Source organism: Seriola aureovittata, chromosome 5 (genome assembly GCF_021018895.1).
Source record: "Seriola aureovittata isolate HTS-2021-v1 ecotype China chromosome 5, ASM2101889v1, whole genome shotgun sequence".
NCBI classification, from domain to species: Eukaryota; Metazoa; Chordata; class Actinopteri; order Carangiformes; family Carangidae; genus Seriola; species Seriola aureovittata.
Window position 1 is genome coordinate 9,169,086 of NC_079368.1, and position 27,950 is coordinate 9,197,035.

General features: G+C 42.2%; 4 protein-coding genes across 6 annotated transcripts; 3 read left to right on the forward strand and 1 right to left on the reverse strand.

The window, feature by feature from the left end:
- Positions 1-566: 566 nt before the first annotated feature.
- Positions 567-7,522, forward strand: slc7a4 (solute carrier family 7 member 4). The gene is made up of 5 exons (XM_056376336.1): positions 567-700; positions 2,027-3,090; positions 3,217-3,923; positions 4,149-4,257; positions 5,246-7,522. Exons 2-5 carry the CDS (start codon positions 2,109-2,111, stop codon positions 5,461-5,463), a joined length of 2,016 nt encoding a protein of 671 aa, XP_056232311.1. The 5' UTR covers positions 567-700; positions 2,027-2,108; the 3' UTR covers positions 5,464-7,522.
- ccdc157 (coiled-coil domain containing 157) lies at positions 6,895-12,118 on the reverse strand. Of its 2 annotated transcripts, XM_056376334.1 has the most exons (10): positions 11,754-12,118; positions 11,489-11,639; positions 10,684-11,386; positions 10,523-10,600; positions 10,240-10,409; positions 9,922-10,098; positions 9,658-9,826; positions 9,314-9,453; positions 9,086-9,180; positions 6,895-8,955 (listed from the first exon to the last, which is right to left on the reverse strand). In XM_056376334.1, exons 1-10 carry the CDS (start codon positions 12,116-12,118, stop codon positions 8,712-8,714), a joined length of 2,292 nt encoding a protein of 763 aa, XP_056232309.1. In that variant the 3' UTR covers positions 6,895-8,711. The 2 variants fall into 2 exon arrangements, with proteins under 2 accessions (XP_056232309.1, XP_056232310.1); XM_056376335.1 differs by having other exon boundaries at positions 8,817-9,180.
- Positions 12,082-17,458, forward strand: sf3a1 (splicing factor 3a, subunit 1). 2 transcript variants are annotated; one of them, XM_056376332.1, is made up of 16 exons: positions 12,082-12,181; positions 12,305-12,383; positions 13,156-13,265; positions 13,367-13,571; positions 13,674-13,931; positions 14,025-14,099; positions 14,190-14,340; positions 14,434-14,630; positions 14,859-14,976; positions 15,071-15,378; positions 15,531-15,779; positions 15,873-16,080; positions 16,168-16,322; positions 16,691-16,792; positions 16,891-16,962; positions 17,063-17,458. In XM_056376332.1, exons 2-16 carry the CDS (start codon positions 12,336-12,338, stop codon positions 17,162-17,164), a joined length of 2,358 nt encoding a protein of 785 aa, XP_056232307.1. In that variant the 5' UTR covers positions 12,082-12,181; positions 12,305-12,335; the 3' UTR covers positions 17,165-17,458. The 2 variants fall into 2 exon arrangements, with proteins under 2 accessions (XP_056232307.1, XP_056232308.1); XM_056376333.1 differs by lacking the exon at positions 12,082-12,181 and having other exon boundaries at positions 12,188-12,383.
- Positions 17,459-17,781: 323 nt separating this feature from the next.
- Positions 17,782-27,758, forward strand: LOC130169865 (TBC1 domain family member 10A-like). The gene is made up of 9 exons (XM_056376900.1): positions 17,782-18,466; positions 20,011-20,110; positions 21,672-21,779; positions 22,202-22,308; positions 22,419-22,533; positions 22,983-23,048; positions 23,641-23,830; positions 23,934-24,088; positions 25,004-27,758. The coding sequence occupies exons 1-9, from the start codon at positions 18,285-18,287 to the stop codon at positions 25,514-25,516; spliced, it is 1,536 nt and encodes a 511-aa protein (XP_056232875.1). The 5' UTR covers positions 17,782-18,284; the 3' UTR covers positions 25,517-27,758.
- Positions 27,759-27,950: the final 192 nt, after the last annotated feature.

Consider the following 27,950-nt stretch of genomic DNA (forward strand, 5'->3'; position numbering starts at 1 on the left):
GGTCCAGATTGTTACAAGCCTATGACCAGGTCCAAGAGCAGGTCTCATATCACATCCATCTTTTTTTACACCGACTACTTACCAAATGCAAGGTTTTTATGATTACATGTAAAGGCCCCACGGTCACAAGATTGTGATTTATTGCACCTCTATTCCCAATATGGTCTCTTGGGTCTCCTAGCATGGTTTTAATAGCTATCCCTTGAAACAAAAACTAAAGGTGATCAAGCATGCTTGCCTCTCACATCTTTCAGGGTTGGCACCAATTCTGTGTTACATTCGTACTGCTCGATTTTAATGTTGTTTCTATGACATCCATTTGTCATTTAAACTGTTTAAATATACAGCAAATTGTTTGGGTTTTTTTGTTTTTTTTTCTTACTTTAGCCTCATGCTTGTCTTACATACTTATGATTCTCAAACACGTTCACATTTATATTCATGTAGTCAGGGCGCAGGGACCCCCTCTGAGACCACCGGCTCCGGATAATCTCCTATTCTGCTGTAATATGGGTGGGGCGCAGTGGGGAAACCCTTTCAGCTGAGTATAAAGGTGACTGCGCCTTTAAGAAGCAGTCCTGGCAGCGCATGTTAGTTTTATTCCTCGGCGCACCTTCTGCTCCATCACTAGACGATGCACCCCGGTAACTTCTAACAGCACCGGACTTGCCGCACACATGAGACACCCTGGACTACTAAGGTAACGCGATCATTTGATTTCTCGTGTTATTATCGACGTTTCTCCTCCAGTGGATGCAGAGCGGATCATGTTAAATCATCACTCATCCCCCACGATCGAAAAGTGCGATGCCGCTCTCCCTTCGGCTCCATCCAGGAGAGAGGAAGTGTAATGCACTAACGGGCTCCACTTTGCGTCCGTTTCCATGTTGTTATAAAATATTAATTTGGCTTTAAAACGACGCTTATTCCGCTCTTCTTCTGTTGTGTGCACGGTCAGTCATGTGGTAACCGATAGGTATACTTAAGATAGATATAACAGTGTAAACGACTCGCCTATTTTATGGCTCTGGGTTTATTTCTAGAGGGGAATAAGGCGTTACGTAATTATAACAGAGGCATCCTGTTGTCGCCATATGCCTATCGAGGGCAGGAATCAGATGTTGCACCGCCCGGACCAGGAGGATGGATACTAGGTGTTCCTGATGAAAAGACCACCCACATTGTTTTACAGTTAAACAAACAAAATAAATCTTAATCTGCATCGCATCCTCTAACGTTAGTGCATTTCCAGCTTTATTTACACATCAGCGATGCCTTTTAGATGACGTGGTCTGGCTTCACACTGAGTGATGAGTGTCCATCGGTGCCACACGTTAAGGCCTCAATGCAAAATCTCGATAAAACAGATATTTACAGGTGGGAACAGCCAAATAAATCACATCACAAATTGACCCGTGGGACCTCCTTACAAAGTTAAATGTTACTGCTGTGTTATTGTTACAAAGAGCAGCATTTGGGTCTACTGTAAGAATTCAGGAGATCCTATTTAACTGACTTACTATTTCCTTTATGTCCATGACTATCACTAAAGCTTAACAAAATGTGCATTTATTTCTTTGTGCTATAAGAATGAAAATATTTCAAACTACTACTAATATACTGAGCATTTTCATGCTGTCATTGTTGTCATTACACAATTATTTAATCATAATATTCTTAAATATGGAGGCCACGCTTGGAAGATAATTCTTTGTGCAGAGTGACTAGTACAGATTGATTCTTCACATTACACTACAGTAGCCTATATGTCCACCAACAGCTCTAAATAATTTTTTTTTAAGCCAAACACCAGACCCCAACTTCAGACTTACAACAATATGTCAAACTATACAACCAAATTATGAACACACAGTATAATGCATTAAATTTAACCATCATCCTGTGGCTCTGTCCTGAATGTGCACACACAGTACACTCAGTATGGAGGTTAAACAAGTCTGGCTGCCGGAGCTTTTCCTGTTCTGACACTTGTGTCAACACCATGCTTGTTCTCTGTCTCTTGCAGGTCATCTTCATAGACAGGTAATGGATCCAGTGTGACTGCTACAACACCATCCTGCCCAGCTGGCCTGTATAACTCTGTAGCTATGGCAACTTGTCCAAGAGGCTGCGCACCAGCGGTGCGCCTTTGTCAGAGACTGAACCGACTCAAGACACTGGATGATGACATGATGGCCACGTCGCTGAAACGCTGCCTCTCCACCCTGGACCTGACTATGTTGGGTGTTGGTGGCATGGTGGGCTCTGGGCTTTATGTCCTGACAGGAACAGTGGCTAAAGACATGGTTGGGCCTGCTGTCATCATATCCTTCCTTTTTGCAGGTTTTGCTTCTCTATTGGCTGCCTTCTGTTATGCAGAGTTTGGAGCACGCATTCCCAAAACAGGATCTGCCTACATGTTTACCTACGTGTCTGTGGGAGAGGTCTGGGCTTTTCTCATTGGTTGGAATGTGATTCTGGAGAACATGATCGGTGGCGCTGCTGTGGCACGTGCCTGGAGTGGCTATCTGGACTCCATTTTTAACCATGCTATCCAGAACTTCACAGAAACACACATTATGCAGTGGGATGTGCCCTTCCTTGCCCATTATCCTGACGTACTTGCAGCAGGGATTCTAGTAGTTGCCTCGTTCTTCATTTCCTTTGGAGTTCAAGTGTCCTCTTACCTCAACCACATCTTCTCCACCATTAGTATGGGTGTCATCGTCTTCATACTGGTGTTCGGCTTTGTGCTGGCTGAACCAGCCAATTGGAGCCAGAAAGAAGGAGGCTTCGCACCTTTTGGGTTGTCTGGAATACTGGCAGGCTCGGCCACGTGCTTCTACGCGTTTGTGGGCTTTGATGTAATCGCATCCTCAAGTGAGGAGGCAAAGAATCCGCAGAAAGCTGTTCCCATTGCCACCGCGATCTCTCTTGGACTGGCAGCAACAGCTTACATCCTGGTCTCCACAGTGCTCACACTAATGGTACCCTGGCATACACTGGACCCCAACTCAGCTCTGGCAGATGCTTTCTTCCGCCGTGGTTACAGTTGGGCTGGAGTGGTTGTGGCAGTAGGTTCTATCTGTGGTGAGTGTCAACCTTAAATTGAGAAATACAGCTGTTTGTGCATTATGTTTAGCAGTAGCATTGTCTGCACATTGCTATATCTTGTGTTACCTTCTGATAATGAGTCTCTGTTTCTCTCATTTCCAGCCATGAACACTGTGCTGCTCTGTAATCTCTTCTCCCTCCCTCGGATTGTTTACGCCATGGCAGAGGATGGATTGTTCTTCTCCTTTTTTGCACGCGTCAATCCCGTCACCAAAGTCCCTGTCAATGCTATATTGGTGTTTGGAATCCTCATGGCCACCATGGCTCTCATCTTCGACCTGGAGGCCTTGGTTCAGTTCTTGTCCATCGGCACACTCCTGGCGTACACCTTCGTGGCAGCGAGTGTTATTGTGCTGCGCTTCCAGCCTGACAAAACCAGCTCCAAGGGAACCGCTTCCACATCTCCCAACCCCAACGCTGAGCCTTCCCCTGCCCCCTCAGAGTCTCAGACCATAACTGAGGACAGCGGGGAGCTGAAGCAGTACGAGTCCTTCTCTGACAAACTCCAGCTGGTGGAGAGGCAGAAGACAAGAGAACGGCGTGGGGTGGGGCAGTTGAAGGCTTACTGGGAACCGTACCTGGGCAAGCTGCTGGGGGACTGTGAGCCGGGCGAGGTGGTGGCCTTCTGTGTGCTGACTCTGATAGTGAGCTCAGTGTCCCTCTGTGCTGTGCTGGAATTCGGTACCAAACAGCTGCATCTGCCGCTCTGGAGCTTCACCATGCTGCTGGTGATTTTTAGCTTAGCTTACGTCCTCAGCCTGGCGCTCATATGTGTTCATGAGCCGCAGACCGACAGCAAAACATTCCAGGTGAGCTCCTTTATGGATTTTACTTTATTATATAAGTCTAGGTGTAATATGTTGATTGAACGCTGCTGTCTTTCACTTGGAGCTTCAGATGAACTTGAATTTGCTCGTCCTGGCAGCTACATACACTTAAATTATGCTCAAATAAACAATTAATTCATTTTTGTTTTGTTTCATTTTAAGCCATTTGTATGATTGGACTATGACGGGAGTTTTATTGTTGTATAGGTACCTTTGGTTCCATTGACTCCAGGTGCCAGTATCCTCATTAATGTATTCCTCATGATGAAGCTCAGCCCTCTAACCTGGATTCGATTCACCGTGTGGATCGCCATAGGTAAGAAGGCGCTGGATTTAGGTAGAAAACAGCTTCCCAGCTTTTCTATAGTATGTGAAATATATTCCTTAAAACCAGACACATTTGTAGCTCAACTTAAAAGCCACTAAAATGGATTTGTTTCAGTAAACATCAGGTACAGCCTCTTCTCTACACAAACACAGGCCCTTGATATTATTAGTGTCATTTTGGTTACTTGAAGGCAGTTGAATCCACACATCACATGAAATGAATGTTATCTCAGTAAGTAGTTTGAATACACCATCATAAAACACCTGCCTCGTGTTGCTAGTGAAGGCAATGTATGTCAGTGTTACATCATCAGATGAAACAAACACCTTAAGTCCTTTAAGGAAACAAAAACTTTTCCCCATTTGTCAGCAACCCTCTGATGATGGTGGTCAAACAGCTTTAAAGCCCTGTCAGAGAAGGGTGGGTGGGTGGGTGGGTATGGGGGGGGGGGGGGGGGGTCACAGGGGAGTTGTGATTAGCTGCATTAGCTTAAGGCTTCTCTGAACCAGTAAACCATTTAAACCCCACTGTCTGGCTGCAGCAAGTTAACAAGATGCACAGTCGTGGAATATTACACTTGACAGGCTGGGGGCTCTCGCCTACTTACCCTCCATAATGGCCAACGCAGAAAAAAAAAGCATGGGAGTTCTTCATTCGAATCAGAGTAAAGGCAGAGTTAAAGCCAAGTAATGAATATTACACCAGCGTAGCATGGCTGTAAACTGCTCTTGTTGTCTGAGATCTCAAAAATTTGAAAATGGTAACATCAATCTATTAGAAGAGCATGTTTATAGGTTATTATTACACTAATACATTTATTTTGCTGCATGAAAGATGTTTCCTGCACTAAGAGTTACACAAAACAATACTCACTTTGAGACGCATTTCTCTCTACTCTACTGTGAACAGTGTGTCCTGATTTTACTTCAGAGTCATCTCAGTCACATGTGTGCCGTGCCGTCCCTTTTCTTTTAAGGTCTCTTTGTGTATTTCGGATATGGGATCTGGCACAGTAAGGAAGGCATGCGGGAGCTGCAGCCCAAAGACATGGCCGCCCGGTATGTGGTGCTACCCAGCGGCAGCCTGGTAGAAACAGTGCAGTCTGTCCAGCCCGAAGGTCAAGTGGACACCCCGGTGCACCACATCAACGCCTCCACCGCCTCGACAGCCGAGGACTATGAAGGAAAGAGATGATGTGTGACCAAAGGCGGCCACCATTACAACCGGCTGGTTTCATCTGTTGTCTCCCACTCATAACGCTGTACTATTACTAGTGTACTCTCCGTATCTCACTCCTTTTAGTGTGTGACTGGCCTGCCACAGTCTGTACTCGTTGCTCTGCAAATGTAAGCACACCACAGGATGGGATGCACGCTCTCTGTCTCGTCGTGAAGCATATTTGTATATCTTGTAATACTCGAATGTACAGTAGAGAGCTTTATTACTGTCCTGTAAACTTCTTGCATCAAAGTTGGGTTATATATCCTTTAAGACCAGCTCTTTTCTTGCAATCTTGCCAGTTTGTCAGAATCCACATGCTTATATCCGGTGCTTTCTTTGTGACAAACTGTACTTTTAGTTTGTATATTCAGCGAATGATTTAAAAAGAAATCATTTTAACACAAACCTGGAGCTGGAAAATCACCATTCACCAAAAATATAATTCTGTTGTTAACAAGGTAAAAGACAACCCACTGCACGATATCATCTTGAGTATAGCAAGCATCCATTTGTTGCATGTTTTTTTTAGTTAAACAGACGAATGCACAGACTTTTGTGAGTTTACATTTTCACTTTTTTACTTCTCCTCCGCCGCCTCAGGAGAAACTGCAGGCTCTTTTAATGTGGATCCACTTATACCTAGACTGCCCTACTTATAGTTTCTACTGTCAAGTTATTTAATCCAATATGTTAATATATGTATTTATTTTTCTATTGTTACTATTCTTTTTTTGTGTGTTTTTGCTCTTATATGGATCCCATGAGCTTTATTTTTTGTGTTTTCTGTTCCTGTTCTTGTGTTTGTGTTATATGAATAAGCACTACGTTTTATATACTTTTAGTGTAGGATTAGTCTCCGTAAATCATTTGTGTTCAGCTTTTAGTTGGCTGAACAACACTTCAGTGCTTCACGTAATCTAAATCTCATCCCGTGACCCTGTTCTCTCTTGTGTCACTGATCTTACACTTGTGCAGGTTTTTTCTCACGCACCTTTAGACACCAAAACTTTCTCCTCTCTCTCTCTCTCTCTCTCTCTCTCTCTCTCTCTCTCTCTGTTGTCATGAGATTATGAGATGTCAAAGCACATGGATTATTGAGGTTTTATAATATCGTTTTATTTTATTGTGATTGACTGATTTTCCTGAGATAACCTGAGAGATAATTAGATTATTGGATATATAAGTCAAGCACAAACCTACTGATTGACTGGACTCTTCACACACAGGGTAAAATATGGGCAGGCAGGCAGACGTTGATGGGCCTCCGTAATCCCAGCAGATTTGGAGCAGTCCCTGTCGCCAGTCTGCAGTTTGACCTAGATCAGAGAAAGGCACACATGAGAACAGCTCATATTATACAGATAACATTCCCACAGCAGCAGTGACAAAAAATGAACACAAGGATTTTTTTTTTTTTCACAAATATACATTTTTATTCTGTTTCTCACCTTTTTTCATTTCAGTTTGTATTTGCATGTGTTACATAAGAAACCAATGGCCTTAAACATGTTGTAATCAATGCAGACTGACTTCCAAAGCTAAAGTAGTCTGAATGGTTTAGTTGTTTAATTTATGTGTCTGTTAGATAAAAACTCTTATACAGGACGTCATGCTTTCTAATTATGAAACCAAAACACAAACACAGAGGAGAATGTACCGTAAGAGGCATTTTGGCATAGTTACAGAAAGGAGTAGGGTTCAGGAGAATTTTGTACAACTTTGCACACCATTTGAAAACTATTGTCTGGTAATTTTGTGTCACAGTTATGCTTTTGATGTCAGGGCCAGCGACAGATATAAATACTGTGGTGCTTTTTTTAGGCTGATCGTTCTCTCACCTCTTTCTCTGTCTTTTTTGTGCCAGGACGCACAGTTACAAACGATCCAGTTCTTTTCTTACTACTGAATAGCATTGTACTTGCACATTAAGGTCTCTGATCTTTCTGTTATTGTGTATGTCTGTATAAAATGCAACGACCGTGGTATTAAATAAAAAATAAATGTTTTGAAGCAGCATTTACAAAAATCTAAATTGTGGAGTAGTCCGACTGAAGTTTCCTCTCAGAGAACCGATCATCTCAAATTTAGAAAACATCAATCATGAAAATAATTTCTAAATTGTTGCAGAAAATCTTATCATCACATTAGCTTTGAGTTGGTGTAACACACTTATCTTAATATTCACAAAACGAAGAAGGAGAAAACTATAACGAAGGACACATAATTTCAATTTGTACACACAGATAATAAAGGAAGGATATAACACAAGGATAAAACCACTTAAAGTTAATCTAAATTAATATTTCTCATTGGCATGTGTGGCCTGGTGGAGAGAGCTTAAGATCAACTTTGATTACATGCTTGATGACACAGCTGTATCGTTAACCCAATTAAAGGATTAACGCTCAGGTCACGAACTCTCTGTTAAGTGAATGAAATGATCGAGCAGGTGCTCATTCAGGTGGTGCTGCTGAGAGATCAGAGTGTTGGTGCTAAGATGATTACTATTGTTAATCAGGTGTTTGCAAGTGTATTGACTATAACAGCTCTGACACAAGCACCAGTCTCTCGGACTACACTCGGATTACACAACTGAGCTCACGGCATCTAAAATTACCACTGCAAAACACGCCTCATGATGTGGGGTGCATAAACAGATACAACTGACAACCATCTACAGTGTGTAGTCTAAGTGATAGATTATATTATGTAAGTGACTGAGCAAAAGTACTGGAGTGATTCAGCAGAGCGTGAATGCTGTGAATCCTGGAGGCACTTGTGTTTCCATGGAAACTCCCACTCCCCAACCTTTTCAGATTGCACATCTGTCTCCGTGTCATTGTTTGTGGCGACATTAAAGGTTGTACACACCGCCCATTTACTCAGGAGCATTTGAGTCATCTGCTGTGAAGGCCTCCTATTCAGATACTTTTGTTTGCTGAAGCATATCGTGTATCCAGTAACCTGATATGCAATTGCCATCATACACCTAGTTTTAATAGCACTGAAATAGTCCTCCTTCTATATACATACCTCTCTCATAAGTGTACACAATGACAAAATGAAATTTCAAAAACATCAATGTGTTATAATGTACAATAAGACACCATGTAAAAAATAATCATTTTATTAACCACATTGTTTTTGCCCAAAAATCCTTGCACAAAGCTGCGTTCTCTTCGACTGCAAAACTGTCTAGGTGCATTTGTGCCCTCTGGCTTTTATTTTCTCCTCTGATTCAAGCCTCTGGAGTGAGAGAGGAGAGAAGCACTGCGTGTGTCTGTACAGCTTTTAGCAACAGTGGAGTGTGGAGTGTTGAGGTTAAGGGTTTGAAGGTGAATTTGCAGGGACGAAGGGGGGGCAGCGGCAGGGGACACGCGATCCTCTGACTCCCGACCACTTTCTCCTCCTCTTGCATCCTTCCCTCTGTTACTGTATCCCAGCCGTGCTGCACTGCTGCTCTGCCTGAGGGACGAGGAGGAATGCAACAATAGAAACACAGTATTATGATTAATCATTTATAAAAATGTGTGCTTAGTGCCGCTTGTGCTAGAATGTAACATTTTAACAAATCTAAAGAATGGAGAGTGCTTACAGTGGGCTGTTTTGTATTAGTGTCAGGTGATTCTGTTGTTTTTCCCCTGGTGTGGTTTGCAGAGAGGGGCTCCATGTCTGCTGAGGCCAGGCTTCCTGTTGATGTAAATGCATAGTTTTAATACAATTTTCAATAATCCCAATAACATCCACAAAATCAACATGTGTAACAGACATCAGTTCACATATTTTCACATTTTACAACATTAAAAATTTCCACCCAGCCTACCCTTGCAGTGTTATGTTGTGCTCTTTCCCTCAGTCTCTCAAGGCTGCTGTGTAGGGTGGTATTTTCCTGCTCCAGAATTTTTATACGGATGCAATTTGCCTGCAGTTGTTGCTCCATATCCAAGAGCACATTTCCTGTACCTTGTGAAGATGCAAAGAACAATATGTAAGCATTCAAAGTGACGACAGTACTCAAAAACAACAGGCAGCTAGCAAATAAATGGATGGATACAGGATCCACATTTAACGTTTTCCAAAGATAGAATAGTGTAGTGTTTTTATGTACATACATTCTGGTTATGCCAGTCAGTATCTTTTAGAAACAAAGGTTAAATAAGTGCCTACTCTGTGGCTGGGCCTGAGCCAGGGGGCTGAGCTCTGGGAAAGCCACCAACAGCCTCTCCCTCTCCTTTAAAGCTTGCACATATTCCTTCAGCTCAGCCACACTGTTCTTTAGCTCGCCTATGTTTGTTTCTAGCGTCTGCTTCTCCTTTTGAAGATCTAAATGCAAATCCTGTTGGGGGAAAAAAAAAACATATAATCATGAGCTACTAGGTTTAAAAGTATTTATTATGTGTATGATTATGGGTAAGGGCTCCGACATTACACCTGCTGTTGAGCGAGCTGAGCCTGCAGTTGTTCCTTCTCCTCTGACATCTGTTGCAGCCCATTGTGTAGCTCGATCTGTCTCTCCTCTCTCTCTCCCAGCTCCCTCTGCAACTCTTCACACTCTTCATCAAGAGCATCCACCCTCTCCAACAAAGATTTCTGCTTTGCCTGCATCGACTGGATGCACAACAACAACAAAAAAAGAACCACTAACACTTGCATACATCTGTCTGAATATTGTTATGTGATCCGTGAGTGAGACTGACAAGGTCTCCAGCTGAAAACAACAAATAATCCAGTGTTTGTCGTTACACTGACCTCTTGCTGACGACAAGCGCTGTGGTACTTGGCATTCTCCTTGTCAAGAAGGACTTGAGTTTCAGAGATCTGACTCTCTAGTTGCTGGATCCTTTGTTGTAGTTTACAACAGGCCTCTTCCTCCAAGTGCAAGGACTCCACTTTTTCCTGCAGCGCCTTCTTTTCACATTCTACCACAAAATACAATGATCCATCATACAGCATACACTTATTACATATTACATACATTTATTTTCTGTGTGTAACCAAGCCAGGTCAATTTCATAGTGTAGTATGTCCATACCAAGTGCTTGTAATGTATCTTGCTGCACTGCTACTTTCTCCATCAGACTGGAATTACTCTCCTCCAAGGACAAAGTTTCTGGTTCAAAAATATTTAAAAAATATAGTAGTGACTGTGATGTCAGTGATTTTCCATCACATTCATTTGTCAGTTTACTGCACCTGTCTTGAGTTGTTGTTGCGCCTCTTGTAGCCTCTGCTCTGTTTCTTTCACGGATCTCTGTGCTTTCCGCAGTGAAAACTCCAGCTGGACTATGGTTGCCTGGTGTTTTTCCATGTCTTGCTTGAACTCTTTCCGTGCTCTTTCCAGCTGAGACCTGAATCTCTCCCGCTCTGCCTCTGCTATTGCTAGTCTATCTTTAAGAGGGTGTACTGTACCACGCACATCTTGCAAATGCTTTGCCAGCCGTCGCATGTCTCTGAGCTGCTCGTTGGCCCACTGGGTGACATCCCCTGCTGTCATGTGTCCCAGCTCCAGGGTTTCCTCCACAGCAGCTAAGAGTGGCTGCAGAGAGGACGGCAGGCCCTCACTCTGAAACAGTTCTACCAAAGCATCTCCTGTCTTTCTCAAAACCAATTGCACTCGATGACAGGCATCACAGGGAATGAGGGATGATTCGACTGTCTGGCAGCTTACAGTGTGACTGTCAGCTTTAAGATGGCACGGGGTGTTGTGGGTAGGACTGGAGGGTACATGATTCTGTGGCAAAAACTTAAAGGAGCTTGTTGAAGAACAGGTAGATAAACAGCGTCTGCAACCATCACTCCTTGAGCTCATTTGTGGATAAACAGATGACACTGTCTCTATCTCATCACTGTCAAATGTCTTTGGATTTGTCTGTTTCTTGATGCCTTGGAAGGTCCCCTAAAAAGAGGAAGAAATAAATGAGATCAATCCATTCTCTGTTTACATTTTGGCATTTCTTAATATTTTTTTATATTAACTTAAATGAACCTCTTTGGCTACCTTAAAGCTGGTAAATTGAACTAAATTACTCCAGTAGGTTCTGACTACAAGACCAACTGACAGGCACCCTTTCTGCTGGGATTGCTCTCTCCTCTGGCTGCTCCTCAGTTGCTCGACATAAGAACTGAAGCTTTGTAGAAGGAGCAGTAGTCTTGTTCAGGGAGAGAGGGAGAAAGGATTAATTAGTATCATCATCATCTTCATCATCATCATCACCATCATCATCATCATCATTACCATCATCATCATCATCATCATATATTACCTGTCAATCATGAGCTCCAGTAAGACAATATGGGAGTGTTGATTGAATGCATCCTCCCCATCCACAAAGTCATATTGCCCTAGCAGAGCCACCATGTCCAGATTACAGGAGAGTTTATCGGGGAACTTCCAGGAGGGGAAGCGGACTGGTCCGGTTCTAGAAAAGACGTCCAGAATCGCACCTTGAAGGTCGACCAGGTCTTTTCGGAGGCTTTCGATACAGTCCTGACGACCCAAGAGCTCACTCATGTCTGCCAGACTAGCGTTTATTTTGTCTGTCTGACACAGCAATGAGGGTGAATGGGTGTCGCTTGTTGACATCGAATCTCCTTGGAAACCTCCACAAAAAAGTACTGCAAGTTCCATAATGCTTTGCGGCTTGTTTCCGGAAGTAATACACCTCCATTGGGTCAACGACACCGCGACGCAGTAAGTGCTCAACTACAGTAAATTTAGGCTTAAAGACTATAGAGACTGCGTTCTTAAAATTATATCTGGTATAATAAGTGTTTTTTTTTAAATACATATATTCTTCTTGCCGGGTGATTGCAGGTAATTTCCTGCGTTAGAGAAAGACGCAGCCATGCCGCCTGGGCCTGTTCAAATAGTTCAACCGGAGGCCAACAATAAGGTAACAACGCCGCTCAGAGTTAGCTAATGTTAGCAATGTAGCTAACATACTGTTTCTGCGGAAAACTAATGAACAATTAACTTACACTTTCCTTTACTGTGAAACGTTGCTGTGAGTGCAACGTTTAGAGAAGTTATCATCTATTTTGGATAACCACCATAAGACCTAAATCTTGATAGTTTTGTCGTTAGCTCAACTCACCCAAATAACCAAACACACAAGTTAATGGTGAGATAGCCTTTGAGACTTTTGTCAGTACCTCAACAGAACAGAAGAGCAGCGCAATTTGGTTTGTTTGCAAAAACTACTAAAAACGGACATTCGTAAAAAACAAAGCAGTGATGTTTCTTTCCAGTGGTTAGCAAGGATAATACATAGACTTACTTGTAAGCAGCTCCCGTGTGCCATAAGTATACAATAGTTCCCCTTCACGACTTTTACAGCAGAATCTGAAGATTATTTTCACAGTAACCAACACCAACAATATTGCTGGTGTTCCTGCTATTGACCCACAAACCGAGTCCTTTTCACCTCTAATGTATTGGGATGGTCACAGGATTTTATTCAGAATATTCAGATACAAATGCAGTGATTGGGGTGAGCTGACTTTGAGTGACCTAAAGCTAATGTGTAGCAGGTCAGAGATAATACATGAGATTTATTGTTTTTTTATAACATTGCTATAGTAAAGCCCTGGATGATAATGTGCTAATTTGGTTGAATTTTATTCTGTTTAAAGTCTCATAACGTAAAATGTGAATTTTGTCAACAGAATGATGGAGCAGTAGAAGAAACCCCAGCCACTAAGCCCATCGTTGGCATCATATATCCACCTCCTGAGGTCCGAAACATAGTTGACAAGACAGCCAGTTTTGTTGCCAGGTTGGTTACTCCACATGTGTTAATTCTATAATCTTATTTATAGCTGTAATCTTAACTGGATTTTATGTCTATGATATAACTAAATTATTGTAATTTCACAGGAATGGGCCTGAGTTTGAAGCAAGAATCCGTCAAAATGAGATCAACAATCCAAAGTTTAATTTCCTCAACCCCAACGACCCCTACCATGCCTACTACCGTCACAAGGTCAATGAATTTAAGGAGGGCAAAGCGCAGGAGCCATCTGCAGCGGTGCCTAAGGTTATGCAGCAGGCCATGCAGCAGGCCCAGCAGCTTCCTCAAAAGGTATGATGTATCATTTCAGTCAGCTGTTTCTTTAGTTCTTTCATTGATTATATTCATTGATTTATTTGATCATAACAACTAATATGTTGTGTTTGTCAATAGGTGCAGTCACAGGTGATTCAGGAGACAGTGGTCCCCAAAGAACCACCACCTGAGTTTGAGTTCATTGCGGATCCTCCGTCAATCTCAGCATTTGACCTGGATGTTGTCAAGCTCACTGCCCAGTTTGTTGCTCGCAATGGACGCCAGTTTCTCACTCAGCTCATGCAGAAAGAACAGAGGAACTACCAGTTTGACTTTCTGCGACCGCAGCACAGCCTTTTCAACTACTTCACCAAACTGGTTGAGCAATACACTAAGGTGACCTAACAAATACCGCCTCTCTGGTATTAATGTTCTTCTTTTTTTGTGTGGTGCTAAACTCTATCTTCATCTTGTCTCTCAACATTTTAGATTCTGATCCCTCCCAAAGGCTTGCTGACCAAGCTGAAGAGAGAGGCGGAGAATCCAAGAGAAGTTATGGACCAGGTAATCTTTTTAATTGTGACTGTTTCACAGTGTAAGTATTTAATAGCATGTTGCCCATGTTAATCAGCGGTCCCACTGCTTAACCATCAGGTGAGGTACCGTGTTGAGTGGGCAAAGTTCCAGGAGCGTGAGAGAAAGAAAGAGGAGGAAGAAAGAGAGAAAGAACGAGTGGCATATGCCCAAATCGACTGGCATGACTTTGTAGTGGTTGAGACGGTGGATTTCCAGCCCAACGAACAAGGTAATATTACCACAATAGTTATCATCTTAAAATCTGTGAGCCCATAAATGTAGATAGAAAAATGTATCTTTATTGGTAACTCTTTTTCCCTAGGACACTTCCCGCCACCCACCACACCAGAGGAGCTTGGCGCTCGCATCCTGATCCAAGAGCGCTATGAGAAGTATGGAGAAAGTGAGGAGGTAGAGATGGAGGTTGAGAGTGAGGATGAAGAGGATGGTCGGGAGGATCGGGACGAGGGCCATCCCTCACAACCTGATCAAGACACACAAGTGCAGGACATGGATGAGGTAAGAACGGATAAAGGAATTCATCTCAACACCTTGTAAACTATCCATCAGATGACCAATTTTAGGTTGAATTATTTGTATACTTTTAATTCATAGGGACATTATTATTATTTTAATTTCCATTTAACTAGATTTCCAACCAATGTTTGCTGATGCTCTGCTGGAAAATGAATAAAAACAATAACTGCTGGTAAAAACATATCATTCTTTACCTCCTGATTTCTTCAGGGATCTGATGACGATGATGACCATATGAAGGCTCCACTGCCACCAGACAACCCTATGCCACCCCCTCTGCCCCCTACTCCAGACCAGGTTATTATTCGCAAAGACTACGACCCCAAAGGTAACTCATGCTTCCTTAGAGAAGGTAACCTTCTGCATAACAAGCTATCAATATGTACAATGTGTGCTGGTCTAATGCTATCTTTTCCTCCCAGCTTCCAAGCCTCAGCCCTCGATTGCAGTTCCGGATGAGTACCTCATCTCACCAATTACTGGTGAGAAGATCCCGGCCAGTAAGATGCAAGAGCACATGCGTATTGGTCTGCTGGATCCGCGCTGGCTGGAGCAAAGAGACCGCATAATCAAAGAGAGGCAGACAGAGGATGAAGTATATGCTCCTGGATTGGATATCGAGAGCAGCCTGAAACAGCTGGCTGAGAGGCGTACTGATATCTTCGGTGTGGAAGAGACAGCCATCGGTAAGAAGATCGGTGAAGAAGAAATACAGAAGCCAGAGGAGAAGGTGAGAACAGTTATGGATCAAAAGAATTTCTTGTTGTTGAGTCAGTACAGTTTTGATAATCAAAGATTACACATAATGCAATACCAATGGCTTGTTTTCATTAATGTTGTATTTCTGTGCCTGCAACATTTTTGTTCTTCCTCCCCCACCAGGTTACCTGGGATGGCCACTCTGGAAGCATGGCTCGTACACAGCAGGCAGCACAGGCCAACATCACACTGCAAGAGCAGATCGAAGCAATTCACAAGGCCAAAGGACTGGTGGGAGAGGATGATACTAAGGAGAAAATTGGCCCAAGCAAGCCGAGTGAAATTCATCACCAGCCTCCCATCCCCTCCTCTGCATCCAATTTGCCTAAACCCAGTCCTCCTGTCACTGCAGTTCCTCGCCCACCCTCTTCTGTGAGTTATTATCTTTAAAATAATATTTTATTGTGAATAACATTTTGTCTGTACATATGTAACTCATGAACCAGTAATGTGCTTGTTAAACAGGTGGCACCCCCAGTGCGCACCACTCTCCTGTCTGCTGTACCTGTGATTCCAAGACCACCTGTGGCTCCTGTGGTGCGACTTGCACCAGGACAAGTTATAACACCAATGCCACCCATGATTCCTGCTCCCCGCATCAATGTGGTCCCCATGCCACCATCAGCACCCCATATCATGGCTCCTAGACCACCCCCCATGGTTGTTCCAGCTGGTAAGCTAATTGCTAATTTGGTAACTGAATCTTTTTAACATATGCTTCCTCTTTTTATCATTTTAAATTCAAATATCCTTCTTCCAGCATTTGTCCCAGCTCCTCCAGTACCACAACCACCAAGCTCTGCTCCTGCCCCACCGTCCCACCCACCTCCACCTCATGAGGATGAGCCAGTCACCAAGAAGATGAAGACAGAGGATAACCTTATTCCAGAGGAGGAGTTTCTTCGTAGAAATAAGGTTTGTTAGAGCAGTGTAATATAATTTTGTTTCTTTCTAAAGGTAATCGCAATGTATGATCTGCATCTAGGCAAAATTCAAAATGCAGGATTCAAACTTTCTGTTATAGCTCAGACTATTGGCAGGTCTTATGTATACATAAAATACATACATTATATATACAGAATAAGAAAAGACAACAACCAAATCAAAGTTGTGAATTGTTTCAGGTTTTTGTATGAGAAATGTTTGTGAACACACAAGTAGATGCGTTTACTCATATTTGTGATGGCTGAGATTTCTGTTCATTGATAAGCCAACCTTATCAGTTCTTTCTACTGTCTTGCTGCAAGTTGCTCTTTCTTAATTAGATTTTTTTTCCTTTCCAGGGTCCTGTGGCAGTTAAAGTACAGGTTCCCAACATGCAGGACAAGACTGAATGGAAGCTGAATGGCCAAGTACTGAATTTCACTGTCCCACTCACAGACCAGGTATGCAGATGTTGGCTTGTTGTCTCTCTCTTTTTAGTGAGTGTATTTTAGTTCACATACTTCATTCTCATGTATGTTCAAATGCAATGTCTCCACAGGTGTCTGTTATTAAAGTCAAAATCCATGAAGCGACGGGCATGCCAGCAGGAAAACAGAAGTTACAGTATGAGGTAAACTTTCCTTTTATGCTTATTTAAACACGTGATGTCTCATCTGCATTAATCAAAACTGACTAATTGAATAATATTATGTTTTTTTGTTCGATTTTAGGGCATTTTCATCAAGGATTCAAACTCCCTGGCTTATTACAACATGAGCAACGGTTCAATCATTCATTTGGCTCTGAAGGAAAGAGGTGGAAGAAAGAAGTGAGCCATGCAGCAAAGAGGAAGAGATTTTTCTCGTGGGTGACTTGTCACTCAGTCCTGTCATGTCATTTTAGTTAAATGATCATTATCAGAATATTATATTGCACTTTTCATACAATTTTGTGTGAAGAGCATGTTGTTCTTAAATGTTAACCTTGTTACTCAGATTGCAAAAAGAATTATACACGGTCTGGTAGGCATGGCTTCAACTCTTGATTTGTTCTTGATGATATATGGAGTTTGGTAACTGTAGAGCCCCATAATGTTTATCCATTTAAATAAAGAAATAAAACATCTAGATCTGTTTTTGTTGTTTCATAAGGATGTGTTAGATGAGAAACTGGTTAATAATGTGATTAAAAAAAACAGAAAATTGATTAATGTAGGCCACATGGTGTGATGCACAAAAAGCCCAGGGTTGGTAGGTAAATAGTGTTGACTAAATTCCTGGTTTACAAGGAAATTTGCTCTGTGGTAGACTTAGATTTAGATGTATTCTAGTGCAGGAGAGAGGCACTGCCTTTAGTGAGTTTTCTTTTTCCAAACATAAGAGTCACTTCCCAAGGCAGCCGCTAGGGGTAGCCGTGGCATTAAGACGCGGAAACCAGCCCAGGACGACAGACTGGGTCGCTCACTAGCCCAGTACAGCAAAGTACACTCGGGATGACAGAACGGCGAGCCAAGCTACCGTTAACCCGAGGGCGTGAAACCAGCCGGCTAACGAGCTAACGGAGTTAGTTAAAGGCTAACTATGAAAACCAAGATTGCAGCATAGCGTTAGTTAGTTGAAGGTAGGATCATTGTAGAAATACTTTTGGAGTTAAGGCTAACTTTACGTTACCAACCCAACCATTGGCTAGCTAATGTTAAATCTGATTAAGCCTTCAAGTTAACACAGCTTGCTAACGCATTAACCTATTTGATGTGGCCTGACAGTTGTAGCCCAAGGTTAGATAACATTTACTGAGAAAACTGTTGTTGGAAAGTTGAAATCACGTCGAGAAATCATGGCGTCGATGCTGTTTGATTCGACAACATATGCAGAGGAGCAGTTTTGACTTTGGGCTGTCAACAAGCTCGCTGACGTTAGCTATCCTGGCTAGCCAGCTAGCTCATTTGCTAACATGGCCAAAATAGAAAACGGCCGTCAATCAGTGGACACAAGGAGTATCCGGACTATTAGCAGCACCCACATAGACGATGAAAGCTCTTTGGGATCCGACTCAGAGATTAACGGTTTCACCAGCGACAGACAAACCGATAAATATGGATTTATTGGTGGGGCACAGCAGTACTCGGAACAGTCGTAAGTTTGTTTCAACTCTCACAGTCATTAATTTTCATTGACTTCATCATTGTACTCTCGGCAAACTAAAATGTGGCCAGTTACATTTTATTCCACTTGAGCCAAAGTTGAGAACAAGGTTGTAGTGTTGCAGTTAATCTAGCTGTGATGACATATCACAAGTTGTGCTAGTGTTGTTGTCTGGACAGCAGAGCTCCCAACCAGCTGCGTGGCACAGTGTGTTTGCATGCCCACTGTTTGCCTCCTAACCCTAACCCTCAACATGGCAAATATAAAGGCAAGACGATCGAGCTGGATCAATAACAAGTAGCTTTCTTCTTCATTCTGTCACGCAAACCATTTCATATACAGATATTATTTACCACACACACTATTTGTGGAGAAAGCCGAAAAAATGTTCTTCTTGCCAGGTTTTCATTTGAATCATATGAATGGATTTATTCATAGCCATTGAGGCGAGTTGCAGTGTTTTTTCAATGAAGGCCTTTCTTTCTTTTTTCTTTCTTTCTTTCTTTACTAGGGGCCCAAAGCCTACATTACAGCGCTAAAATAGTGGTAGGAGTGAGAGAAAGTTTTGCCAAGCACTGGCTGTTTGGGAGCTTCCTGTTTTCTGAAGTTTTGGCAGGCTTGGAGCCATAGCTCCGGTGCCCCGTTACTAGAGGGCCTCTTTTGGCTCACAGTTTTATAGGTAGTCACGAATCCAGGATTTAACTTACAGTATTTGGCAGTGAAAGTAACTCATCAGTGTTTTAAGGTCTTTGGAAGCTGAAGCTGGAGTGTAACATATTGTTGCCCTGATCCAAAACATAAGCAGCCCACAACATCTTCTTTTTTTTCTTTTATAAGAAAGAGGGCTGTCCAAAGTAAAAAAAAAAACCCTCTTTGAAGACAATTGAACCCTACAATTACAGGCTTGCGCTGATGAGATAATTGCATAGCTTAGTAAAGCATCAGATCTCACTCATAATGTAGGTTAGACTTGACTGCATTTTCTTTTTCTGCAGGAGAATATAATGTGAAGTCTTTAAGTTTTCTTGCCTGTAAATGTTTTGCAGTTAAATAACATCATAAGGCAGACAATCCTTGACTGCAGCACTTTGGGGTTAAACAGGCTTTACCATTAAATTGGCCACATCTGAGTTTGTATCTTTAGTCTTATAGTCTCTTCAAAAGACGTCTAGCAGTTGTTATTTTTGAGGCATTGCACAGTTTACTGGCTTCATATGAGTGATGCCCACACACAGATCTGATTGCACATGCAGAAAGATGAACAACCTCTCTGCTGTTTTCATGTTTTTGTTACACTGTCCCATCATGTAAAGAGCCTGCTGCTAACAACTACTTTTTAATGTTTATCAAATTTGAGGTTAATTTCTATCTGACCTAGTTGAAAAATATACACACCTTTTTTCACCTGACACATGCTTTCCCTCCAAAATTAAGAATAGATTTAGATGTTGTCCAGTCTCAATTGTTTTGATGTTGATTTTAAAGTGCAAAATATGAAATGTATCTTTCCTGTCATTTCTCCGTTGTGTCTCCAGAGCTCAGGATGTGCCTCCAGAAGTGCTCAGGCAAAGGGAGGTGAAGTGGTTGGACATGCTCAACCACTGGGACAAGTGGATGATCAAGAGATTCGATAAGGTCAGCCCGAAGTGTTCACTCAAGTAACACAAAACGTCAAGTCGCTTGTTTTGATTGGCCAGATTTAAATAAGTTATATTTTTCTAACAGTTTTCTAAGGTTTATGTCTGAGCTTTAACACCATTGTCCACACATAGCGGTCTTTCAAACACATGATCAGACAAAGTAAATAGCATTGCTCAAGTATTTGATTGCACAAGGATGAGACTTTTGTGGACACATTGTTTGCAGCTTCACTTGTCTAGCTGGTCTGTGCGAAACGCTCTCTGCAATTCAACACAGAGCTGTAACTTCACCTCATTTCCATGAGTCAGCAGCAGGGTGGGACACGACACATCCCATGCACTGTGTGACAAATTCACAGCCTCAGATTCAGGGTGGGGCTCTACTGACTTCCTGTGAGACAACTATAATAAAGGTGCTGTGAGTATAAACTATAGCTGTAGTCAAGTGCAAGTCAGCTCTTCAGAATGAAAAGCAGTGAATTGAGAAGAAGCCAGCTTTCACTTGCATGTTGTGCAGGTAGGTTCAAAGGTCATGCAGGGAAGGTCAGGGTATCCTACCCCTCGTTGTGACCCTTTTGTTTTTTTTTACACAAGCTTCACAGCAGAAATGGTTCTCTCCTTGGGGAAGTGTGCCAGCTTCATATCAGACAAAGCAAACAAAAATGACCAGAAATGGTTCGGCAAGCGGAGCTAACTTCTATGTGATAAACAATTTTTATTTCAGTTTAATCAGCCCACTGTATAAACAGTGTCTCGTCACTATGCACGAAAGGTCTGAGTTGCATCCCTACTTTGACACATCACATGACTTGCGCTTAAGGTTTTACAAGTTGATATTTAGTCGTGTAGCACTGGGTGCATTAAGGCTGCTGTATTCCTGTTCCATTCAGAGTCAGTGCCATGCAAAAAGTGGTTTTCCTGAATTAGCATCTCTGTGTATAGTGTTTACATAAATGATGTAGTGTTTAGGTATCTTTGGCTGAACATGATTAACTCCTATTTACTACAGTATATATGAATTCATACCTTATTTGTGAAGCCCTTCTTATTGAGCTACACATTGTTAAAAAAAAGATGTTCTGTAACATAAGGTGTGTTGTTTGCTGCTATCAATAGTTTTTGGCTAATAGCTTTTAGCGAAGTTGGACTGAAACAAAATAGAGTACCAAAGTATACATCACATGACAGATTTGTAATGGATGTGTACAATTGAGGCTTTAATAAGATAATAATGTTGATATCCCAGGAATACTGACTTATTATACTTATAGATACTTATTAGATTCTCTCAGGAGTGCAAGAACTTTGTAGTAATTTTTATTTACTGTCAAATGTCAAAATGTCTTCTGTGAGCAAGGCCCATAGATGACAGTGACATGACAGTGAGTCGTTAGTGTTTTGAGGAGGTGGAAGGAAGAGGAACCGAGACCAAGTGTCAGGTATACTGTACATACCAGCTGGCATAATGCCTTTCTTGGCTTGCAGTAAGCCTTGGTCACACTTGTTCCGTTTGTGTCTTCCTGTATTTGGTGAACCCTGGTTTCTCTGTGGCACAGGTGAGGCTGAGGTGCCAGAAAGGAATCCCTCCTGCCCTCCGAGGCCGTGCATGGCTCTATCTGTCAGGGGGGAAGGTGAAGAAAGAGCAGAACCAAGGAAAGTTTCAGGTGAGACAGCTTCTTCTTTCACTTCCTCCTCACAGCTCCCATTATGCTTTATTTTTGGGGTCATTTCATTTTTAAATTTCTTTTGAATTTGTTACTGAAACTGTGGGTGTGCCACCAGGGTTACTTCTTCTGTTGAGAACCTTGATGTTTTGTGCACAGGGCTGGAGGCATTTTACTTTTAGATCAGTTTACAATGGGAAACGACCTGCTGTTTAATGGCCTATAATACATTATTTTTATAACTTTCAACCTCGGTCAACCTTTTCAGGGTAATAAATTACAATTCTTTTAACACTATATTTATTCCTGTTATAACTGAATCTCGTAGGATGTCCACTTTCTAAATTGTTTTGATTTGAAACGCCACACTGCTTTTACTGTGCACTAAAGAGATCTCACGTCTCGTCCATGTGTTTTGAAAGGAGCTGGATAGTCAGCCAGGGGACCCCAAATGGCTTGATGTGATTGAGAAAGACCTCCATCGACAGTTCCCTTTCCATGAGATGTTTGTGTCACGGGGAGGACACGGGTAAGCTGTGAGACGTGATGTGACTTTACAGACTGGCATTGATCACCGTGACTTGTTTGGCATTTCATTTGTCTAACTGCTCTGTGCGTCTGTATCTTGATTCTTCACAGGCAGCAGGACCTGTTTCGTGTTCTTAAGGCCTACACTCTCTTCAGACCAGAGGAGGGATACTGCCAGGCTCAGGCTCCCATTGCTGCTGTGTTGCTCATGCACATGCCTGCTGAGGTACTGTTTACTTTCCCTCCACCACAAACATTTAAACTGTCTCCCTTGGTGTAAATGTGCTGTCACCATACAGTGCTTACTGTGGAGTTATTGGTTGTCTGCACCAGTTCTGAAGGCTTGTTATTACTTCGATCTTTAAACTAGAAATCGTGTGCGTTATCTTATACTGCTCAGTTTTAATTTGTGACCTTGGACAAGTCTATTTTTAAGCTGAACAGCAGAGAGACTCACAGATGATGTCATCTGGAGCTGCTGCAGAGAGTGAATAATAGATCAACAGCAGCCATGGTGACCTAACAAGGGTTTATGCAGATTTTTTGACTTAATGCTCAGCCGGTTTTATCATCATAAGTCAGAAGTTCTGGTATTATGTGACTTCCATGTGAAGACAGAAATGTCTTGTCAATGAACAGTCAGTGTCCTGACATCATGTACGTTTGTTTCTGCAGGATGCATTCTGGGGGCTGGTCCAAATTTGTGAGAAGTATCTTCCTGGCTACTACAGTCCTGGCCTGGTGAGACTGAATTCACGTGCAAGCACGCTTGATGAGATAACCAGGTTTTGCAAATGCAGAGAGAATATGACTTCACCTGACACTTCTGTTAAAAGAACTATAATCCGCATTAACTAACAGGGCTTTCTCTGTGATTACAGTGCAGTTTTGTTTTTGCAGACACAGGGATTCTGTGGTTATAAGTTACTGATGAAACCAGTGAGGCGTCGTTAGACCATAGTTTAACATTGGGTTACATATTTGCCCAGCAACACAAGTAAACTATCTTGTGTAATTAATTTTGGCTGACGGTTATTGTTCAACATTGTTGTTTTCATATTATATAATTCTTTGTGGAAAATATATTTAGGGATAAGATGTTTCCTAGTGAAAGAATAACACGGAGCTACAAAAGAAGATGTTACAACATCATCTGATTAGTCATGCATAGTGGGAAACAGTTTACACTTGGAGCAACATGCTGCATTTGGACTTGTTTTGTTTTTTTAATAGATGAACATCCACATGCATATCAGGTTTCTGCCCAGACAATCCACAAGTACAATAGCTTTTGTCTCCTCTGTTAATGCTTTCCTACCTGTGTCTCTTTCAGGAAGCTATACAGTTAGATGGAGAGATCCTGTTCGCTCTGTTGCGACGTGTCTCCCCGCTAGCCTTCCGCCATCTGGAGAAACACAAGATTGACCCCATCCTCTACATGACTGAATGGTTTATGTGTGCCTTCTCCAGAACGCTGCCTTGGGCCTCAGTGCTGCGTGTCTGGGACATGTTCCTCTGTGACGGTAAACAGTGGCTTACAGAGCTGTACTTTCAGTGGTGTCAGGTGTTGTAGACAAGCAGTACATTAGAACCTCTTAACTACTGAAACTCTTCTCCCTCTTTCAGGAGTAAAGATAATCTTCCGTGTGGGTTTGGTGCTACTTAAGTGCATGCTGGGGACCCGGGAGAAGCTGAAGGCCTGTCAGGGCCAGTATGAGACCATGGAGCTTCTCAGGGCCATAGAGCCTCGATACATGCAGGAGGGCTACCTCGTCCGGGAGGTAAGAGCAGAGGAGCCGCTAGGGAAACAATCCTTCAACAAATATACATGAGGAGTTAAGTTAATTGAACAAGATTCATTCAAATTACATTCTTCGGGTGCAGGCTTTTCATTAACTGACTCATCGCCTGTTAAAGGTCATATATTGTATATTTAGTATGTTTTTCTTTCAGATGTTGGTGGCTTTTCACTCACATGAACTGCCTAAATCTGATATAATTGTCATGTAATAAAACTACATCATGTAGTTTGGGGTTTTTTGGGGGTTTTTATTGGCTTTACAAAGATATTTGGCCTTGCTTAGACTTTGGTTAAATATTCGTTCATAGCCTGTCCAGCCAGAACTATGCACAGACAGAGTGGTATATGGAGTTTATTTGCATGGAAACGGTAGTACATGCAAATAACTACAAAGTTCAGTAGGTTGTAGTGAAGTGTTTTAGCATTGCACGTGTATGACTGCAATGTACAAAAGGTCATATTAAGCTGGCATGATCTTGTAATGATGTAGTGGAGGGTTGTGTCACTCATTGAGGAGATGGAATTGATAGAGAACAATAAATGTTCACAAATGTAGCCAAGGGAACAGCACAGAGTCTGAGACAGTGAATTAAGTCAACCAGAGCGCTGGCTGGCCAGTGTCTGCTTTCTGTGTGTGAGTCTTGTGTGAATGTCTGTGCATGTTAACAATACCCCCTCTTATACACAGGGCTGTCTTGACCGTGAGTGACGGTGCATCCACAGCAGCCCCAAGGCCCTTTGGCATTTACTGACAAAGTTCACATTTTTAACACAATGGACAAACATGGAAGGAACATATTTTCCAGCAAGGGCTGGTCTTGTTGCTTCACATTTCCCTGATTATGATCTGTATGACTCCAGCTGTAGCCTGATGACGTGTCTCTTCCTGTTGCAGATCCTGGAGGTGCAAGTGACTGCACGAGATGTGGAAAGAGAGCATCACACCCAGCTGAAACGCTGGAAGAAGAACCGCGGAGAGCTGAATTTCAAGCCGCCTCCGAGGATGCACGGCGCACGGCTCATCATGTTGGCTGAGCCGCCCAGACGCCAGGACCTGCAGCAGAACCCCACCATTTTACTAGAGGTGCCTCAGCCCACCGCGCAGCTGAAAAAGGGCAAAGAGGAGAGGAAAAGCAAGAAGAAGAAGAGCATTAAGAAATCCCAGCCCACTATGGAGATCCCTAACCCTTACCCTCTTCTAAACGACCCTCCTCCTCCTCCTCCACCTTCAGATCCACCTGCTCCACCTCCTGTCAGGGACGAGACACCAGAGGCCGTGCCACAAACTGACACAGACTCACCTCACCAGCAGCAAGCGCCTCCTACAGACCTTCCCCCTGCCAAAGAATCTCCTCTTCAGCGATCCACACAAAGCCTTAGCAGCACAGAGCAGGATACATACCTGTAGCTCCACAGCAGTGTTTGTGTGTGTGTCTGTGTGTCTGTGTGTCTGTCTGTCTGTCTGTCTGTGTGTCTGTCTGTCTGTCTGTCTGTCTGTCTGTCTGTCTGTCTGTCTGTCTGTCTGTCTGTCTGTCTGTGTGTGTGTGTCTGTGTGTGTGTGTGTGTACACGAAGCACCAGCACCCTCAGCCAACAACCAACTGGCTTTGCCAAGGTCTCTGACTGGCCAGCATCGCTATTATTCTACTGTTGGACTGTTTTGTATTCATTTTAGACACCATTTTGCCTATGATATTATTGGTATACACTAAAGCAACATTGCTGAGTGTAAAACTACTTTGATGCTTGTGCCATTTCTCCACATGTAGCTGATGTTACCTCCTCTTAATGCTTGATGCTCTCATTTAGACCGTTAGTCTTAGTATCTGTTACCAGGGAGACACGTTACTGAGTTTTTGGGAGCAAAGACATTTCTTCAGACAATTGTGGTTTAAATGAAACTCAAGGAACAATGAGATGCCACAGCTTCTGCAGTTTTTCTATACATTTCCACTCTAATTCAACACTATTGAGTTCACCTGTAATACTGTGCAGCAGTGACTATAAACTGCTGATACTAACTCCATGCTTTTCAGCCTCTTAAGCCATTATCTTTCATTAGGAGTGTTGTGCACTAGAGGGCAGCCTCGCAGAGGCTCCAGCCATAATTCCTGTTACATTACTTGTTAGTTAAGCTGATCACAGCAGGGAGGATTCGCTCAATTTGGGAGGTATTTTTCTGAGGAGTTTGCATTTTTGCATTCCAGTAGGAAAACTTGCATTTCATGTTTCACGTTCTTACATTTGAACTGAAAATAATCTTCTGAATCAGTGAAATTGAGTCACGCCACATTATGTTCATGCAAGTCTTTTTCTACAAGCACTATTTATTTAAAGAACAGTTCGAACATGAAATTTGTTGTTTGTGCATGTGCTGCTAGTGCACAAATGGTCACATTTTTTCAGAGTCTGTTTAACTGATGTGGTTAAACTCTGTATGAAATATAATACTCACTGTGCCAGGCACTTCCAGCCACTTAAGAGCAGCATTAATTCATGTTACTTGGGCAGCAGAGAGGAGAACACTGGACATTCCTCACCATATGACACATTCCTGCCTTTTTAAAAGCTAATCAGTCTGAAAGCTGTCTCTTGCCAAATGCAAATCTGTGTAATCGATGTACAGTATTTGTCTATGTGTTTCCTGTCACAATTTGGGACAGTGAGTGATTGCAAATTACCTAATGGTGCTGACCTTCCACTTGGCATAGCTCAAGTATCCAGTTGGGGGCCAAGCAGATCTTGCTGTGTAGTATGTTGGGTAATTTCTTTAATATATATATTTTGCTAGCATTTCCAAAGCAAATCAAGACTGTTGTTTTGAGACGATCTTCGACCAGTACCTGTGACCAAGCTTATTCCATTAGTACAGTTGAGGGATCATGAGATTTCAAGATTTATTGGGATGTTTGTAGCATTTCTCTCAAGAGAACTTGCCTTGTTTCTTTGGGAAAGGTGGAGACAAGTGGGGGTTTGAGGCCTTTTTAAAAAAATTTTTTTTTCAAAACATGTTGGACAATCTTTATTGCATGGTCCAAGTTTGTTTTCTCACTTTCATCACAATGGTAAATGACAAAGGGAGTTTTGACAAGCATATGCACACGTGTGGGAAGTGTTTGTGTGTATCATTATCAAGAAAAGTCTTTGCTTAAACAAATGCATGTGTAGGTCAGTTATTATAAAAACAAAATGGGGTTTCAGATGATAACACATTGTCAAGCAGTCACTCGCCTGTATGCAATAGTTCTTTAGTTGCTTGTATTACACACCTCACATTCCGCTGACGTTATATTTTAATTTAATGCTGTTTGTGTAGATACGACATGTAAAATAACAATTTGTTTTGTAATGAAATCTATTTTTCAATGTTTAATGCCATATTTTATTGAGCAGTTACAGAAACTGCAGAGGGGACATCTTTAAATCATTTGCAGTCTCTGACGATATATTTTAGATCAGCATTTGTAACACTAGAGAAGAAAAAAAAAAACTTGCTCATCTGGAATTTGGGAGGTGACCTTTGATGCTTAAAATGACGGATTGGTATTTTACCATTTACAACAGGTTTATAAAAGAGATGTTTGACAACCAATGGGCAGTATGCATCATCATGAATTTAAATTTTACAAATAAAATTTTGTTTAAACCAAACTTGCATCATTGCTGTTGCATTTTTACTGTCAGTCTGTCATATAACCTGAGCTAATGTATTTTGACAGGTTGATCTGTCTGCATGTTTGTATGCAATGTGTTACAATATCCAGCAGATGGGGCACCAGAGTCATCACCTTGAAATGAAGTGGTGCTTTCCAATGTGGGTGTCATAAGGAAAGGCCAAGGGTG